The following is a 17,457-nucleotide window of genomic DNA, read 5'->3' as shown; positions in this document are numbered from 1 at the left end:
GAGCTGATGGCCTCCCGAGGGAAAGGCCGGCTGCCGAAAGGACAGTCCTCGAAGGCACCAACTCCACCACAGGGCAAGACCCTCCCTCCTGTGGCTCCTACGGACACCTCAGACCTTGGCCTTAAGGTTAATCCGGACTTAAAGAAGAAAAGGCCGGCCGACACTCCTGAGGAGGGCGAGGTGGTTGCTCAACCGACCAAGCAGCAAAAAACCACTCGCGCGCCAAGGAGCAGAAGGGGCAACTCCTCGGAGAGTCGAGACGAGGAGACTCTTGCGGATGTACGCGCTACCCCGCGTGCATGGGGCCCCAGATTGGAGCTGGATGGGGTGGCCATTCCCTACAATGCTTCGATCCGAGAGTACAATCGAGGTCGGGCGGGCTACGTGGCCGAGGCCCTAGAGCAGCCCCTACTCCTTCCTCGGGATATGGAGGCTTATAGGCGGTTCTCTCAGCCCGAGATCTTCCTATCCCTTAAAAGGGATCTCGCGATGGTAGGTAATCCTTTTACTGTTTCATTAATTTCTTTGACCTCAGATTACAGCAATCTTGTTTCGTTTGTAGATTACCCAGCAGGTGTTCGTGGCTGAGGAATTTTGCCGTGGTAATAGTAGTCGGGCTGAGGTCGAGAATCAGGCGCGAGCGGAGGTGGAGAAAACCTTGGGGTCCCTCCAGCACGATTATACTGAACTTATGGACAAGTTCAAGGAGTCGGAGAACCGGCGCAAGTCTGCAGAGGCTGGTTTAAAGAGTGCTGAGGCCCAGGCGGAGGACCAGCGCAAGGAGCTGTTCTCGACCCAGATTAACCTTGCCACCGAGAAAGAACTTCTCCGGGTCGTTGTTGACAGCGATTTTATCTAAACTTTCACACCCTATCTCCTCGGCCAGTCCGTCGTTTTGCTCTGCCGAGGCGGCTGATTGCTATAAACTTTCAGGGGCCGAGGACTCGGCATGGGGCCGTTGTAAGACGGCGGCCACCATACACTGCCTGGATACGGACTGATCTCCTCGGATCTCTTCCACTTGTCCTTTGGATGGGTATTTCACCTTCTGATGAAGTGTGGAGGTTACGGCTTCCAGGGCGTGGATCCATGGCCTGGCGACTATCGCGGTGTAGGGTGAGTAAGCGTCGACGACGATAAAATTCACTTCCACCACCTCCGCCCCAGTCTGTACGGGTAGTCGGATTTGTCCCTTTGGCGTAACCATTCTTCCCTCGAAGCTAAGAAGGGGGGAATCATAAGCTGCCAAATCTTCTGGCTTCAGGTTCAGCCCCTTGTATAGATCAGGGTACATTATCTCTACTGCACTTCCCGAATCCACCAGCACCCTTTTCACATCAAAGCCCCCAATCCTCAGAGTGACCACCAAGGCATCATCGTGAGGTTGAATAGTTCCTCTCTTATCCTCATCCGAGAACCCCAGTATCAAAGAGCTTCCCTTTTTTGACCTTTTGTATTCCCTCTGCCTGCTCCCGGAGGGGAGCCGATCAACAGCTAACACCCTGGGGATGGGTGGTCCCGTTCTTCCTGGTGCAGCGAAGATGACATGTATCGTCCCGGTGGGTGGTCTTAAGGTCACGTCCTTTCGAGGTTCTTGTGTTGCTTGGCCAGTGTGGCCACTCGATGGGTGCAGCAGGTGACGTAACTTTCCTTCTCGGACCAACTGATCCAGATGATTCCACAGATTCCTGCAGTCCTCGGTAGTGTGCCCATGGTCTTGATGATAGTGGCAGTACAGGTTCTGGTTACGTTTGGAAGGTTCTCCAGCCATCTTTCCCGGCCACCTGAAATAGGGTTCATCTCTTACTTTCTCCAGTACCTGTTGTACGGGCTCTCTGAATATGGCATTCACTGTTTGCGGGTTACTCTGCCCAGCCTATCGCGAAAAATCTCTCCTCGGCTGACCATGATTGTGCCGTTCCGACCTGAAATCATTTGCTTTGGGGTGGATAACCTTCTCCTTCCCCCTCCCTTGCAGCTGATCTTCCTCCACTCTTTTGTACTTGTCTATCCTATCCCTCAACTGATCAACGTTGGCAACTGGTTTACCAGTGAGGGACTTCCTTAAGCCATGGTCGGTGGGGAGGCCGCTTTTAAATGTGCTGATAGCGACAGCATCGTGGTTATCATCCAGGTCATTATATACTTCCCAGTATCTATCGGAGTATGCTTTCAGAGTCTCTCCCTCGTGCATGGACAAGGACAATAGCGAACCGAGGGGCCTGGGGACTCTGGTGTTGGTGATAAAACGAGAGCAGAAATCCCGAGTGAGCTGCTTGTAAGAGCTTATGGAATTTGTCTTCAGGCCGTTGAACCACCTTATCGCCATTGATCTCAAGCTGGACGGGAAGATTTTGCACATAAGGGCCTCATTTTGCGAGTAGATCGCCATCTTTTGGTTAAATTGACTCACATGCTCTACTGGGTCTGATCGACCGCTATAGATGGCGAATGCTGGTTGGTTGAAACGTCGAGGCAGCTCAGCCCCTTCAATTCTATACGTGAAGGGGGACCTTGAAACCTGATCCAACGCCTTCTTCATGGCGTCGTTTCCCGAACCCTTACTAGATGTGCTCTCATGCTTCCGCACAGGGCGTAGTTCCTTTTCGTAGGTAAAGGTTTCACTTGGGGGGGTCCTTGACCTTCGTCGGTAACTCACGTCCTCCGCATTAGAGGACTTGTCTGAGTCTGAAGGAGATCGCCTTCGCTGTGCTCGTCGTAGCTTCCTCTTCAGATCATCTATCTCTCGCTGCATGGCCTGGTGACTATTTCGCTTCTGAGACACATGACTACCTATCTGAGTGTGACTCTGGCTTGTCCGGATAGTATGCACACTTCCCTCACGATTTCCCCTGTGGCCCGGGTTGACGGGATTATTTTGCCTCTGGGACTCGGCGGGTTGTGTCTGTTGGGAGTTAGCCTGGTGAGGATTCTCCTGGTGCGGACCTAGTTCTGCCATGCTTGACCGTTGTGCTAACTGATGCTCTAGTTCTTCCCACAGACGGCGCCAATTGTAGTTGCACGATTTTCCTGGCCCAAATTCGATTGATCAGGCCCTGGCCCAAAGTGCAACCCACAATAAATATTTGTAGAGGATGGGTCAAAGAACTTGGCCTCAGTGAGTCTATGCAGTCTGATGCATGGGTAATATGGTTGCAGAAAATAAAGACACGAAAATGGATCTCTCACGTATAAGTTTATTTCTTTAGTTCCTCATACAGAATTTTTCGTCCCCTTCTCTAAGGGACTCCATTACATTATATAGTTCCCTTCTCTCATCTCAACCCTACACTTGTTGACTATCTAAGCACCTACTTGAGTGGCTGTCCCATCAGACGCCTTCATCTCTCCCCATGTGAGTTGCAGAGGCCAAGGCGGTACTGTTCAGGGGTCATTTCCTCATTAATGCGGCCAAGAGGGTGGTTGGGGCGCAATTAATGTGGTGGTAGCTCTCCATGGGATATTTTGGATTTTATTCATTTTATATGTTGGGAGGATGAACTGAAGTGGCTGGGGAGAGCTCCTTGTCTGGGCTTCGTGAGGTCCGAGGAGGAGTTACTCCTCGGACAGGTTCCCTTGGCGTTTATTGGGATTGAGTAACGCTTCATACGTGGTTTTTCTTCGGACAGGACGCTCCTCGGACGGGCCTGAATTTGGAATAGCCCATCATTTCTGGGCCGGGCCCCACAATACTCAATCTATTCCTAATGTCACTTTTACTACTTTCAAAATACTGAAAAAAAAAAAAAAAGGAAAAATCCAAATATAATAGCAAGTAATCTTTCAAGTATTGTTCAAACTTTCACTAAGTTGAGTACTTTGCATCACTAAAGTAGATGTCATATTCGTGTAACATTTAGCCATTATCTCTATATGTCATTTAATGAACTAAGAATTTTAGAATTTGTTTGGGAACAGCTTATATAGCTAAAATTGAAAACTTTTTACTAAAAGTACTATAAATAGAGTTAAAAAGTAGCTGAAATAGTACAATAAAACCTATAAATAGTACCAAAAAGTGTAATGGAATCCATGAATAGTAGCAAAAATAAGCTGAATAATAAAAAAAATTAAAAATTAAAAAAAAAAATTGGCTTTTTAAGCAAATGCCAAATGCACACTTAATCTTTTTTTCTTTTTCTTTTTTTTTTGAGAAGAAAAATGCACACTTAATCTTATAAGTTTGAATCATTTTATCCCAAGCTTTTTCATTTTATCCCAAGCTTCTTCATAGTCACTTTGCATTATGTGCCAAGTAGATAATCTCTACAACATGTCTAGCATCACCTTAGCTAAATACCTTTGCAATTGTAGGATATTGATCAGTAAAATTAAATTTAGGTTTTTTACTCTTTGAATGCATTAAAAATGCTCTCATGCTTGAATCAATTTAGGCTTTTTACCCAAAAATTTTCTAGATGCTAATTCTTTGTCTCTCTTACGTTTGGTTGAATAGTGATTTCAAACCACCGCACACTCTTGGTGCAATTGTCACTCTACAAATATAAGTGTTTGTAGAGTGTAGGGGCAAAGGTCGGGGTTCAAGTCTTTAAGAGGGAATTTCACACACATACATTTAGATTATACTAGAGTGGAATTTATATCTTGTATAACTTGTTTGTGTGCTATTCTCCTAAATCTTTTTCTAAAATTGTGCTATTTGGCAAATTTTGCCTGGTTTTTAACTGGTTATGAGTAAGGTCAAGTGAAGGGAAATTTTGTTTTAACTTTTACTTATTGTTAGTTTGTGGTAAAACTTACTCAAAATTGCATACCTTTGAAACCATATGCATGCTTAAATGTAATTGTGTGCCGTTTATTATTATTATTTGTTCATCTTTAGCCATCGGGTAAGCTCCTTTTGTTCTATAATCTTCTGATTATATATTTTTCAAGTTTTGGTTTAATTACTGATACTTTCAACTGAAAAATTATTCAGAAGTCAGCAGAAACAGATCGAAACAAGGTAAACGGAAGATGGAGATACTGGTTGGACCAATGGGTAGACACACAAATTACTAAAAGTAGAGAAATTGAAGATTTGGACTCAGTTTTGACTTCAAATCCAAGACAAACAGATGACAGCGGAAGAAGACAACTTAAGCTAAGAAATGTTAAGGGACAGAATAATTTTGAAGGATTGGATTCTCCAATATTTGTTCCCAAAAGATCAATTCATCATAGGAGGCAATGCTCATTGGGAGATCATAATACTTTGTCAAGCTCTCTTGTTCCAACTTACATGGCTGCAACTGAATCTGCAAAGGCAAAAGCGAGATCAATGAGCTCACCAAAAACACGGCTCGAGAATTTCGATACATGCTCTGAAAGCTATTCACCATATAAGAATAAGTTGTCTCTCATATCCTCTATCACTACTGAAGTGCCAAGTGGTGGCAGGATTTGCAAGACTAATGGTTACCAGCAAAGATCTCCTAACTTGAAAGGCCTTCCAGGTCCTATAAAATCCAGACAAATGGTAAAGGATCTCAACTTTAACTCAGAGTGCTCATTGCAGATTTGGGATAGACATGGTGGCTTTAGATAATTTTCAGATGTTTGGTTTAAGAAGAGATCTTGGTTAGTGTGTTAGGTTGGAGTGGAGAACATAGTCTGTGATTTAATAGAGTTTAAATAGTTAAATAATGGGATGCTATTTTATCTCATAATTAAATGAGTAGTTTACAGTAATGCTACACATTTGATTGATACACAGATAGTCTCTTTTCTTATCACAACTATAATTGAGCAAATTCTATGCTAACTGACATTAAAATTAAGGTTTTATCCATAGATGTGACTTTATGATTCTATTTTAAGCCAGTTGTTTAGGATACTAGAGAATGGAGAAACAAAACAGCCATTGAAATATTTGGAGGCAGGGTTAGTGACTGGAGTGAAAGTCATAACATGGCCAAAATGGGTAACTAACAATAAATTTTCAACTATCTAGTTAGGAGGTAATGTTTGCAAACTATATTTTTTACTAGCATCTTGAGTCCAAGAAAGTCGATTTTGGCCTATAAATCGAATCTCAAAGACTTGATTTTCATGGTCTGATGTGGCATCTTTTTCCATATGGTCCTGAAAATCGAGTCTCTAACACTCAATTTACAAACCAAAAAGATTTAAAAAAATTTGAAGTCTCAGAGTGAGAGAAAGAGCGACCCAAAAGCTCTCAAGCTTAAATACCCATCTTCAACCTAAACCCCAAATCTCAAAAACCCAGTCAAGTGAAGTAGCCCATCTTCCGTCAACGAAGTAGGGGCTCGTGCGCAGCCCCAGGCCACGCGAGCCCCAGGCGGCGCGACCCAGGGGCTGCGCGAGCCCCAGGCTAGGACGCGAGCCCCAAGCGGTGTGACCCAGGGGCCGCACGAGCCTGGGCCGCGCGGCCCCTGGGTCATGCATCTGGTGGTTGTGGTGGTGTTTTTGTTTCTTGGATTGAAGCATGAGAAAGAGAGTAGCCTTTTTGGGTTTCTTTTATTCTTCGGCTTCTTTCTTCTTCTTTTTTGGCTCCTGGCTCTGATTTCTTTGTTCTTTCTTTTTTTTTTTTTTCTAGCTCCTGGCTCTAATTTCTTTGTTTGTGTTGTTGTTTTGATTTCTTTGTTGGTGTTGTGGTGTTGTAATCTTACTTAGAAATCGAGTCTCTAAGACTCGATTTCCAAGTGTATGCCACGTGGAAAATATGCCAACTCAGACAAGATCAAAACATGAAAATCGACCCTCGAAGACTCGATTATAGACTTTAAATCAAGTCTCTTAGACTCGAGATGCTAGTAAAAAATATAGTTTACAAAAATTGCCTCCTAACTAGATAGTTGAAAATTTATTGTTAGTTAGCCATTTTGGCCAGGTGTGGCTGGACACCTCCTTTTTAGGGAGGGCATTATACCAAACTTTTTATTCCCTTATTTTTTTACTATTCCATAATTTCCACTAGACTTTGCATAACATTTTCACAATAATTTCGTAATAAATTCTAAACAATCAATTATTATTGGTTGTTATAGGTGGGTAAAAATGTAATTTAAGTGGTGAATTAAATTAGAACGAAAAACAACTTACCACTATAATTTGTTGTGAAAATATTGTAAAGTAATGGCTAATTTCAAATTTTTTTTTGGGTCATAATGCAAGTTATGGATACAATATTTTTACAAAAATTTTGCAATAAAATCTATGTAATTGTTTTTTTTTAAATAAAAAAATTATGTAACAAGTTATTAATGGTAGATAAGGGTACAATATTTTCACAAAAATTTAACTATAAAATCTATATAACTTTTTTAAAAAAATTTATGTGACAAATTGTTAACTATAGATAAAAAAAAAAAGTGATATTAGTAATAACCCCATACAAGAATTAATAATAATTTGCTAAATAAACTTCATTCTAAAATTATAGTGAAATTAGAGTGTCAACTGTGTACATCCTAAAAAAAAAATAAAAACAAAGTGTAATAAAATATCATGATATTTTCGTAAGAGTTTGTTTTTAACTGTGGTTAGTCCGGTTTAATATTTTATTAATAAATTTAATTTTCTTTTGGCGTTCACACCACGCTATTATGATATATTTTATTTTTAATTTTCATTCCATTTTTTTTTCCTTGTCTTTTTTCTCATACACCCGTTTGTTCCTAATCTCATCAAATATCTTCTCTTTCCCTTTTCTTCAACTTTCACAGAGCAAAGTAAACCTCTTTCAGTCTTCACTTCGAACTCAATTTTCTGATCAGAAGTGTCACTTTGGTTACTTCATTTCATTTTCAGTATTTCCTCGTTTCCCACGAGCGAATCATGTCTGTAATTGGAGAGGCTGCTTTATCCGCTTTCTTTGGGAAGCTGTTTGACAACTTAACTTCCTATGATCTGCTGAAGTTCTTTCAGGAAGAGAAAGTTGATGCTGACCTCAAGAGGTGGAGGACAACTTTGATGAAGATCCATGCAGTTCTGGATGACGCAGAAGAGAAGCAGATGACAAACAGGTTCGTGAAGATCTGGTTGGATGAGCTGGAACACTTGGCCTATGATGTGGACGACATCTTGGACGAGTTTGCTACTGAAGCTTTGCGACGCAAGTTGAACCCTGAACCCAGCACAAGTAAGGTACGGAAGATCGTTGATGCTTGTATTGGTTCGAATCGAAGTTTTGCTACCTCAATGCGGTCCAAGATTGAAGAGATTGATACAAGACTGCAAAATATAGTGACTGATAAGAAAGATCTGGAGTTGAGAGAAAATGCAGGCCTGGGAAGAGCTGGAGCGACAAGACCAAGGGTGCCCACCACTTCTCTAGTGAATGAAGGTCGTGTTTACGGCAGAGAAGAAGATAAAAAGGCTATTGTCAAGTTGTTGCTGAGTGGTGAATCGAGTGATGCTCAACTCTCTGTGATTCCCATACTTGGTATGGGAGGGTTGGGTAAGACGACTCTTGCCCAACTAGTCTACAATGACGATGAGGTGAGCCATTATTTTGATTTGAAAGCATGGGTTTGTGTTTCTGAAGATTTTGATATCATAAGAGTAACTAAAGCAATTCTGCAATCTGTCACTTTTGAACATTGTGATGCTAATGATTTAAATTTAATACAAGTTAAATTGAAGAAGACATTATCTGGAAAGAAGTTTTTGCTCATTTTGGATGATGTTTGGAATGAAAACTATGATGACTGGACTAAACTACGTAGTCCATTTGAATTTGGGGCTCCAGGAAGTAAGATTATTGTCACAGCTCGGAATTATGGTGTTTCATCAACAATGGGAACTACTCCAGCCTATGAGTTGAAAGAGTTGTCAAATGATGCTTGTTGGAATCTATTTAGCCAACATGCATTGGGGACAACAGATTATACTGCACATCCAAAACTTGAAGAAATTGGTAGAAAAATCTTAGACAAGTGTAAGGGCTCACCTTTGGCAGCAAAAGTACTTGGAGGCCTTTTACGCACTAAACATGATCATGACCAGTGGAAAGATGTGTTAGATAGCAAGATTTGGGATATTCCAGAGGAGAAGAGCAGTATTTTTTCAATTCTTAAATTAAGCTACCAATATCTCCCTTCACATTTAAAGAGGTGCTTTGCTTATTGTTCACTATTCCCAAAAGATTATGAGTTTAAGGAGAAAGAATTAGTTTTGCTATGGATCGCAGAAGGTTTTTTCCAAGAAACAAAAGGGAACAAGCCAATGGAAGATCATGGTGATGAGTGTTTTCGTGATCTCCTTAGGAGATCATTTTTTCAACGATCAAGCAGCAACGGCTCACTCTTCGTCATGCATGATCTTATCAATGATTTAGCTCAATGGGCAGCAAGAGGCTTGTGCTATAGATTGGAAGACGTATTGGATGGAAATAAGCAATTTGAGATTTCTACAAAGGTACGTCACTTCTCTTACATTCGAAGTTCTTTTGAAGGCATGAAAAAGTTTGAAGACTTCCCCAAAGATATGCATTTACGGACCTTCCTACCACTGCCAATAAATCGCTGGGGCTACTTAACAAACTACATTCCTAATTGTTGGCTGCCACAATTAAGATGCTTAAGGGTATTGTCTTTACGTGGATATGAAATCTTTGAGCTACCAAGTTCAATCGGTGATTTGAAACATCTAAGATACTTAAACCTTTCTCGTACTAAGATTACAAGTTTACCAGAATCCACAACTTCTTTGTACAACCTGCAGACATTGCTATTGAAAGGTTGTTACCGCCTTATAAAGTTACCAGAGAAAATTGGGAATCTACTCAGTCTTAGACATCTTGATATTAGTTATGTGAATTCAATTGGAGAAATGCCAGCGGGAATAAAAGAATTGAAGAGCCTACAAACATTATCTAATTTTGTTGTGGGGAAAGATACCGCATCTAAGATAGGAGACTTGATGAACTTGGAGTCTCTTAGGGGAACACTATGCATTTCAAATTTAGAGAATGTACTTGATGTTGAGGATGCAAGAAGGGCCAATTTAATTGGTAAGAAGAATTTAGATGCATTAGTGATGAAATGGAAACCTGAGCTGGATGATTTACAAGCTGCAGGATCTAGTCTAGATATTCTTGAGATGCTACGACCTTGGACAACAGTGAAAGAAATTTCAATTGATGGCTATGTTGGAGTGAAATTTCCAACTTGGTTTGGACATCCGTCATTTTCTAATATGGTGCTTCTAAGGATTGAGAGGTGCAGGAAATGCACATCCTTACCTGCAATTGGAAAATTACCATCCTTGAGAGACCTTGCCCTCGTAGGAATGTCTGCAGTGAAAATCATTGGTCTTGAGTTTTATGGTGAAGATTGCCCAAAGCCTTTCCAATCCTTAGAGACACTTTGCTTTGAGGATATGCAAGAATGGAAAGATTGGATTCCATGCAAAGTTGAGTACGAAGAATTCCCTCGATTGCGTGAGCTTTCTATTTCTAGATGCCCTAAATTGCAAGGAAAATTGCCTCACCATGTTCCATTATTGGAAAAAATTTCTATTAATGGATGTGAGCAATTGGACGTTTCAATTCCAAACTTCCCAAAGCTTCATGCATTAGAAATTAATGGATGTAAAGGGGTGGTGAGCAGAAGTACAGATGAGTTATGCTTCCCAAAGTCAATTATTCTTTCTATTCCATATGTGAAAAGCTTGACGGAGGAGTTCATGCATGGGTTAGCTAAGGTAGAAAATCTAGAGATAGATGATTGTAAGGAGCTAACATCTTTGTGGCAGGATGAATTCAAATCCCTTATAACGCTGGATATAAGAGATTGCTCAAGCCTTGTCAACATCAGCTTGACATCTACTTTAAGGACACTAAATATTGAGGGTTGTAGTGGTTTGAAATCCTTGTCAATCTCTAGTTGTACATGTTTGGAAAAGGCAAGCATTTGGAGTTGTAATTCTTTGACGTTGATTTCAAGAGGTCAGTTGCCTCAAAATTTGAAAACGCTAAATATAAGAGATTGTGAGAATTTGCAGTTTTTGGTAGATGAGGGAGAGGCTTCTTCTAATTCTTCTTCTCTTCTTGAGGACTTGTTTATATACATCTGTCCATCTCTAAAATGCTTATCATCAAGTGGCGACCTACCTACCACGCTTAAACGCCTTCAGATTTCGTCATGCATAGAGCTCGCATCTTTATCATCAAATAACGAGTTACCTACAGCTCTTAAACACCTTACTGTATGGAACTGTCCAAAGATGGAGTCAATAGCGAACAACTTACCCAACAATGCGTCTCTTGAATATCTTGAAATCGGATGTTGTGCAAAGTTGAAATCCTTACCGGTGGGCCTACACAAACTCTGCCACCTCAATTATATCGAGATACGGAGCTGCCCTAGTTTTGTTTCCTTCCCAGATGGAGGGTTACTCCCCACCAGCTTGAGAGAGCTTTGGATCTGCGACTGTGAGAAACTGGAGGCCTGGCCCAACTGCATGCCGAACCTCAATTCTCTTCGTATCTTCAATTGTCCAAGCATCATATACTTTCCAGAAGAGGGTTACCCCACCAATCTAACAAAACTCTCATTTGACGGGGAGAATATCTGTAAGCAAGTAACTGTGTGGGGATTGCACAGACTAACCTCTCTTACATCACTCCGGATTGATGGTGGAATTCCAGATTGGCAGTCGTTTCCAGATGAGCAAGATGGGAAGCTGACGATGATGCTTCCTTCCTCTCTTACCCAGCTAACGATTTGGAGCATTCCAAATATTGTAATCCTATCTTCTTTGGGCTTTCAAAATCTCTCTGCTCTTGAACAATTGTGGATCAGAAATTGCCCTAAACTCGCATTCCTTCCAGAGAGGGGCCTACCTCCCTCGCTTCTGCAACTTCATATTGACGAGTGTCCATTGCTGAAACAACACTGCAAGAAAGGCGGGCGAGAGTGGTCCAAGATAGCCAACGTCCCTTGCGTTTGCATTGATGGGACGTCTGTCTATTTGGTGGAGGAGGAGCAGCAATAAAAAAATTGTAAAACAAAGAGCAATATTTACTCATAATAGTTACTCCTTCCTTCCAGGTACAACATTATTTGGTTTCATAATATTTCTCATTACATTGTTGACATCAAAAGCAGAATACAACAAAATCCTCTATGTTTGTATATGAACAATACAATTTTAATACTTCAAACCCTAACCCAGGCTAATTCTTGCAATGTTGCAGCAAAGACTAGCTTCTGAACCGCTAAACGGTATAGTGGAATTTCAAAACATGGAGGTAAGTTAAATTTAATTATTTTCCTCTTTTAACAATTGAACTTCTGGCACTCTGAAATTTTAGAGTCAGATAGTTTGTAATTTATTTGAATTATGTGAACACTTTATGCTCGGGCAGGCAGCTATTTGATAAAATGCCTAAAAGAGATATTGTATTGTGTTTGAAATTTTTTACTACCTCATCAATATCTCATATACTTCGTAATTTATTTAAGTTATTGGCTTGGCTATCAGCTGTGATTTGATGATTGCAGGTTATATGTCGTGTTCCACACCACGATGATTTGTAAATGTGCACGTATTGGCAGGAGGCCCGTTTAATACTATGCTTGTCCAGATTGTCACTTCAAACGTATATCATGCCTTGTGCAGATGGCAAGTATTTTGTAATTATAAGTCTGTTAATATCATTGTTTCCTCAAAATGTGTATCAATTCCATAACTTATGTTGATCTTGACCACTTCATTAGAGGGGGAAGGGCAGCAATAATTGTGCAAAATAGAGAGGAAAAAAGTTTTGATATTTACTCCTTCCAGGTACAACATAAATTCGTTTCATAATATTGCTCATTACACATTTACACGTCCAAATCTGAATACAACTAAGCCTCTGTGTTTGTATTTAAAATATAATATGATTTCAATAATTCAAACCCCAACCCAAGCTCATTCTTGCGTTGTTGCTGCAGAGACTAGCTTCTGACTTGATAAACCTTCTATTGGAATTTCAAAACATGGAGGTATGTTAAATTTTGGTTACCATATGTTCAATTTATTTTGCCCCATCAATATCTCTTATAGTTAGTAATTTATTTGAATTTTGCAAACCCTATATGCTCGGGCACACAGCTGTATGATAAAATGCCTAAAAGAGGTAAATAGGCATTTGGGTTGGCTATCAGCTGTGATTTGATGATTGCTGGCTACATATCTTGCTTTGCAACACGATGATCAGTGTATGTGCACAAAATGTAATTTCAAACAAATATTGTGCCTTGCATCAATTGATCAAAGCATTGTCACCTGTGCTGCAGATGGCAGGTATATATATCAGAACTTATATTGCATGCATTATTGATTCGTATTCTCTACAATATTTTTTTTTTAACTGGTTAAAAATCTATCCTAAAGTGCTCCCCCTGGAACTCATTTTACAGTACTAATTGGCTCCTATTTGGGTGGAGATATGCTCTTTGGATACTGATCTTACTTATTCAATTATTGTTGTGATTGCAGCCACTCTTTGGGGTATATGGAATGCAGTTTTATAGAGCCATGCTTGAAGGAAAGGATGTCGATGCTTCTCAAGCTCTTAATTACTGCAAGCATGTGGTCACGATCTGTCGAGAAGCAATAGCTGGGAATCATTCCCTAATGTAGCTTTAAACCTCCTGTCTACAATTGGGAACTATTTGTTGAATTTAAGATCAAATAGGGAAACGAATTTCTAATCAAAGCATGCTGACTTGTCCTCTTCTTGACCAGAATTTAAGGCTTTGTCCCTGAGTCAGAGACTCTGACTTAGTATCCATGTTGAAGAGAAAATGAATTTCTTGATGTGGTGAATCTTGTTTGATTTGCTGAATACCACTAATAGATGATATTGCAGATTGGTAAGAAATTATTAAATTTCATTCACATTCTAAAAATATGTACTAATGTACATTTTCCAAAGCATTAATTTCTTGGCAATTTGAGAAACTAGACAATTGCTTCTCCAAAGTGGTTTTGAGGTTCTACCTTATTCTTATTAGCATCCATTTTTCAAATCTTACATGGAGTAAAAGTTTACAAGTCAATTGTCATTTAGTTCACTGACTAATCTGCTCCATTACTAATCAATAGTATTCTATATTGGTATTGGTCTTTTAACTTCTTTTTCTGAACTGATGCATGTATGTACTACCAGAAACCACCCTACCAGCAAAGTTGCAGAATCAATCAAAACGACAAAACCTTCTGAGACCAATGAAATTTATTGGTTCTCCAATGGCTAAGAAGAAGAGCTGGTTCAACATATTGAAGAGGTTCTTTATAAGAGAGACAAACTCAAAACAAGAAACGGTAAAGTAATTTGCTTGTTTGTTCAGCTTTGATCTTTGATTCTGTTCCTCACTGCTAGAACAATTATCATGATAGGAGAAGGAAATGGATTTTTGGAGGGCTGAAGATTAAAAGGTTATCCTTGCTCACTGCACCATCATCATTAAATGAAAAAAATCTAGGTGAGGCTGAGAAAGAGCTAATCAAGCATGCTCTCGCTGTGGCCCATGCCACCACTGCTGCTGCTGAAGTAGCTGTTACAACTGCTCTAGTTGCTGCTGAGATTGTCCAGTTCACCAGAACTCTTCAATATAACCATCAATGTGTAAATGACATGGAAGAGTTTTCAGTCATTAGAGTTCAAGGTGAAGCCCCTCAGTCCAACTATCAATGCATGAGAGAAATCCATGAATTTGCTGCCACTTGAATTCAGTCTGCCTTTAGGGGTCTACCTTGTGAGTTTAAAGGTGGTCTCTCTATCTCATATCTCCTTCCTCAAATTTTATTTATTCTCTGCTGATTGACACGTGTTGGAAACTATATATATGATATAGTTCTGCCTATAAGAAGGAAACATATTTCTGGAATTTGGTACTAACAGCAAATTTGTGTCAACTTTTAACTCTAATAATAGCAGGAAAAAATAAACAGAAATTAGTCCTGTTTTTTTCAGTTCTCACAGATTGTATAATTTTGATAAAAAAATGTGGGAGAATTTTGCAGGCAAGGAAACTTTGTGGGAGGCAGAGCAATAAGATGCCAAACTTTAACAACCCTAAAGTTCTTGCAGTCCATTGTAATTATTCAGTCACAAGGCTGCACAAGAATATTTGGAATGGTGGAAGGCACTTGGAATTATGATGGAAGTGAACGATTGCAGAATTGGAAAGACGAGATAACAAGGGTATGTAATGCAGCAAGAACTGGCTTATTCTATTGTGAACAACACAACTCCCATAAAAAATCTGTTTTGATTTCTCTCTTTCAAGAACATTAGTCTTTTGTCTGTCTAATTAACTATTTTACTTAATAGACTTTTTAACTTATTTTGAGTTTAAGTTATGGGTGGCAAAATGTTCTGATTTTCAGATAGACACAAACAATCAAAGAAGGTGGGATGACAGTGTATTGTCAAAGGAAGAGGCAGATGCATTGTTTGAGTAGGAAAGAGGCCATACTTAAGAGAGAACGGATAAAGGAATAGTGGTTTACCCATTTGGTAAGGTCCTTTTGCTTTATGATCTTATGATTATATATTTCTCAAATTTTGGTTCAACTACTGATGTTTTTGACTGAAAATATTTTCAGAATTCAGCAGATAAGATCAAAAAATAGTAAATGGAAGATGGAGGCACTGGTTGGACCAATGAGATACACAAATTACCCTCAGCAGAGAACTTGAAGATTTGGACTCGGCTTTGACTTCAAACCCAAGACAAAGAGATGACTATGAAAGAAGGCAACTTAAGCTAATAAACGTTAAGTGATAGAGTAAGTTGGAAGGATTGGATTCTCCAATATTTGTTCCCATAGGATCAATTCGTCATGGGAGGCAATGCTCATTGGGAGATCATAATTCTTTCCAACTTACATGAATGCAACTGAATCTGCAAAGGCAAAAGCAAGATCAATGAGCTCGCCAAAAATAAGGTTCGAGAATATCCATACATGCTTTGAAAGATATTCACCATACATGAATAAACTAAAATCCTCTATTACTACTGAAGTACCAAGTGGTGGTAGGATTGGCAAGGCTAGTGGTTTCTAGCAAAGATCTCCAAGCTCAAAAGGTCTTCCAGGTCCTATAAAATCCAGTTGGTAGGAAAAGGATCTCAGCTTCAACTCAGATTGCTTGTTGCAGGTTTTGGATAGTCGTGGCTTTGAATGTTTTCAGAAGTGGTGCAAGAAGCAAACTTGGTTAGTGTGTCAGGTTGTAGTGCAGAAAGTCTGTAATTTAATCTAGTTTGCATAGTTAAACAATGGGGTGCCATTGCACCTCATCATCAAATGCATAGCTCACTGTAATGCTACATTGTAATGCATTGTAATTTAATCTAGCTGAAATCCTACTCTACTCCCCCCTCCATCTGCTGCACCACAAAGTCCAACAACCACTCCCAAAAAAATCAACAACCCACGCAAATGGCCAGTGCTACCACTCGCAACCCATCAACCCCGACACACCCTTGGACCTAGCAACCCACAACCAACAACGCCACCACAAAACCTAGCAACCATTTCTACTGTTTCACTGATTCCAGAAAACCATGGTTACTATGCCACAAACCCAACAATCCGTGCATATTGCCAATGCCACCACCCTTGACCCATCAACCCCATGACTCTCGACCCAACAACCTTCCACAAAACCCATCAACTACAGCCAAATCAATTTGCAAACCCACACCCACACCCACCACAACACCACCTCCACAATCCCCAACCCCTCAACCTTACATGATGCAGAGCCCTATATCCTCCATTGCTAGCCCAAAAGATTTTTGTCAATGTAATCGGATAAGAGAGAGAGAGAGAGAGATGAATAAAATAAGAGGGGAAATGATTTGCATATTCTACGGTGGCATTCTATGTACCAGATGTGAGGAATGGTCTAAGCCTCTTTAACCCCATACACAAACAAAAAGTAAGACAATAGTATTTGTCTACTACAATAAAGGAAGAAATACTCACATCCACATCCATGTGCAAGAGAAGCACATTTTTAAGCGTAGGATAGTGCATCACAAACACCATCAAACTTATTGGGTTGTTACATACTCAGAAAGAAATTGAACCCCAAAAAAAAGTGAAAATCCCACAATAATGGGATACTATCTCTCGTCAGTTTCCAGCACAATATCAAGTGTTACAAATTGTACTAGATATTGAGCCCAGGCCAACCTAATCAGGTAGCCATTATGAGCCCAACCTAGCTGAAGGGAACTTACTCTTCCAAGTTATTATGAGGGATTAGGAAAACAATATCATTAAACAAAATGGCAAGTTCACTTCAAGAAGAATTTACTACAACAACTTGATTAACTGAGATACTCATCCTAATAGTCTCCGAAGTACCTGCATTTTCACTCACACAAAGATTGTACCACATACAGCCATTGCCCCCAAGATACACGACATTAAGTCTGGTACATTAAACCAGACCTTTAACTTGAGATTAATGCACAAAACATCATGGAC

The 17,457-nt window shown here is 40.0% G+C and overlaps 2 protein-coding genes across 7 annotated transcripts; both read left to right on the top strand.

Moving 5' to 3' along the window:
- Window positions 1-6: 6 nt before the first annotated feature.
- LOC115984625 lies at window positions 7-5,548 on the top strand. Its single transcript, XM_031107648.1, has 3 exons — window positions 7-126; window positions 563-832; window positions 4,940-5,548. The coding sequence occupies exons 1-3, from the start codon at window positions 7-9 to the stop codon at window positions 5,546-5,548; spliced, it is 999 nt and encodes a 332-aa protein (XP_030963508.1).
- A 2,094-nt stretch (window positions 5,549-7,642) lies between these two features.
- Window positions 7,643-15,894, top strand: LOC115986478 (putative disease resistance RPP13-like protein 1). Of its 6 annotated transcripts, none has more exons than XM_031109549.1 (9): window positions 7,643-12,017; window positions 12,164-12,217; window positions 13,066-13,257; window positions 13,453-13,829; window positions 14,126-14,280; window positions 14,356-14,726; window positions 14,983-15,163; window positions 15,349-15,478; window positions 15,568-15,894. In XM_031109549.1, the coding sequence occupies exon 1, from the start codon at window positions 7,801-7,803 to the stop codon at window positions 11,959-11,961; it is 4,161 nt and encodes a 1,386-aa protein (XP_030965409.1). In that variant the 5' UTR covers window positions 7,643-7,800; the 3' UTR covers window positions 11,962-12,017; window positions 12,164-12,217; window positions 13,066-13,257; window positions 13,453-13,829; window positions 14,126-14,280; window positions 14,356-14,726; window positions 14,983-15,163; window positions 15,349-15,478; window positions 15,568-15,894. The 6 variants fall into 6 exon arrangements, 4 of the variants coding, with proteins under 4 accessions (XP_030965409.1, XP_030965411.1, XP_030965412.1 ...); XM_031109551.1 differs by having other exon boundaries at window positions 12,142-12,217; XR_004090753.1 differs by lacking the exons at window positions 7,643-12,017; window positions 12,164-12,217 and adding exons at window positions 12,686-12,753; window positions 12,906-12,956.
- Window positions 15,895-17,457: the final 1,563 nt, after the last annotated feature.

Source organism: Quercus lobata, chromosome 4 (assembly GCF_001633185.2).
Source record: "Quercus lobata isolate SW786 chromosome 4, ValleyOak3.0 Primary Assembly, whole genome shotgun sequence".
NCBI classification, from domain to species: domain Eukaryota; kingdom Viridiplantae; phylum Streptophyta; class Magnoliopsida; order Fagales; family Fagaceae; genus Quercus; species Quercus lobata.
The sequence above is the reverse complement of the archived record's forward strand: the minus strand, read 5'-3'. Positions and strand labels throughout refer to the sequence as shown.

What these genes read in the sequence shown, in the direction of transcription:
- LOC115984625 (XM_031107648.1), top strand. Translation starts at nt 7, where the DNA reads ATGGCCTCCCGAGGGAAAGGCCGGCTGCCGAAAGGACAGTCCTCGAAG. An exon ending in CCTCAGACCTTGGCCTTAAG is followed by an intron (nt 127 to 562) that starts GTTAATCCGGAC and finishes TTTCGTTTGTAG; the next exon opens with ATTACCCAGCAGGTGTTCGT. An exon ending in CCGAGAAAGAACTTCTCCGG is followed by an intron (nt 833 to 4,939) that starts GTCGTTGTTGAC and finishes AAAATTATTCAG; the next exon opens with AAGTCAGCAGAAACAGATCG.
- LOC115986478 (XM_031109552.1), top strand. Translation starts at nt 7,801, where the DNA reads ATGTCTGTAATTGGAGAGGCTGCTTTATCCGCTTTCTTTGGGAAGCTG.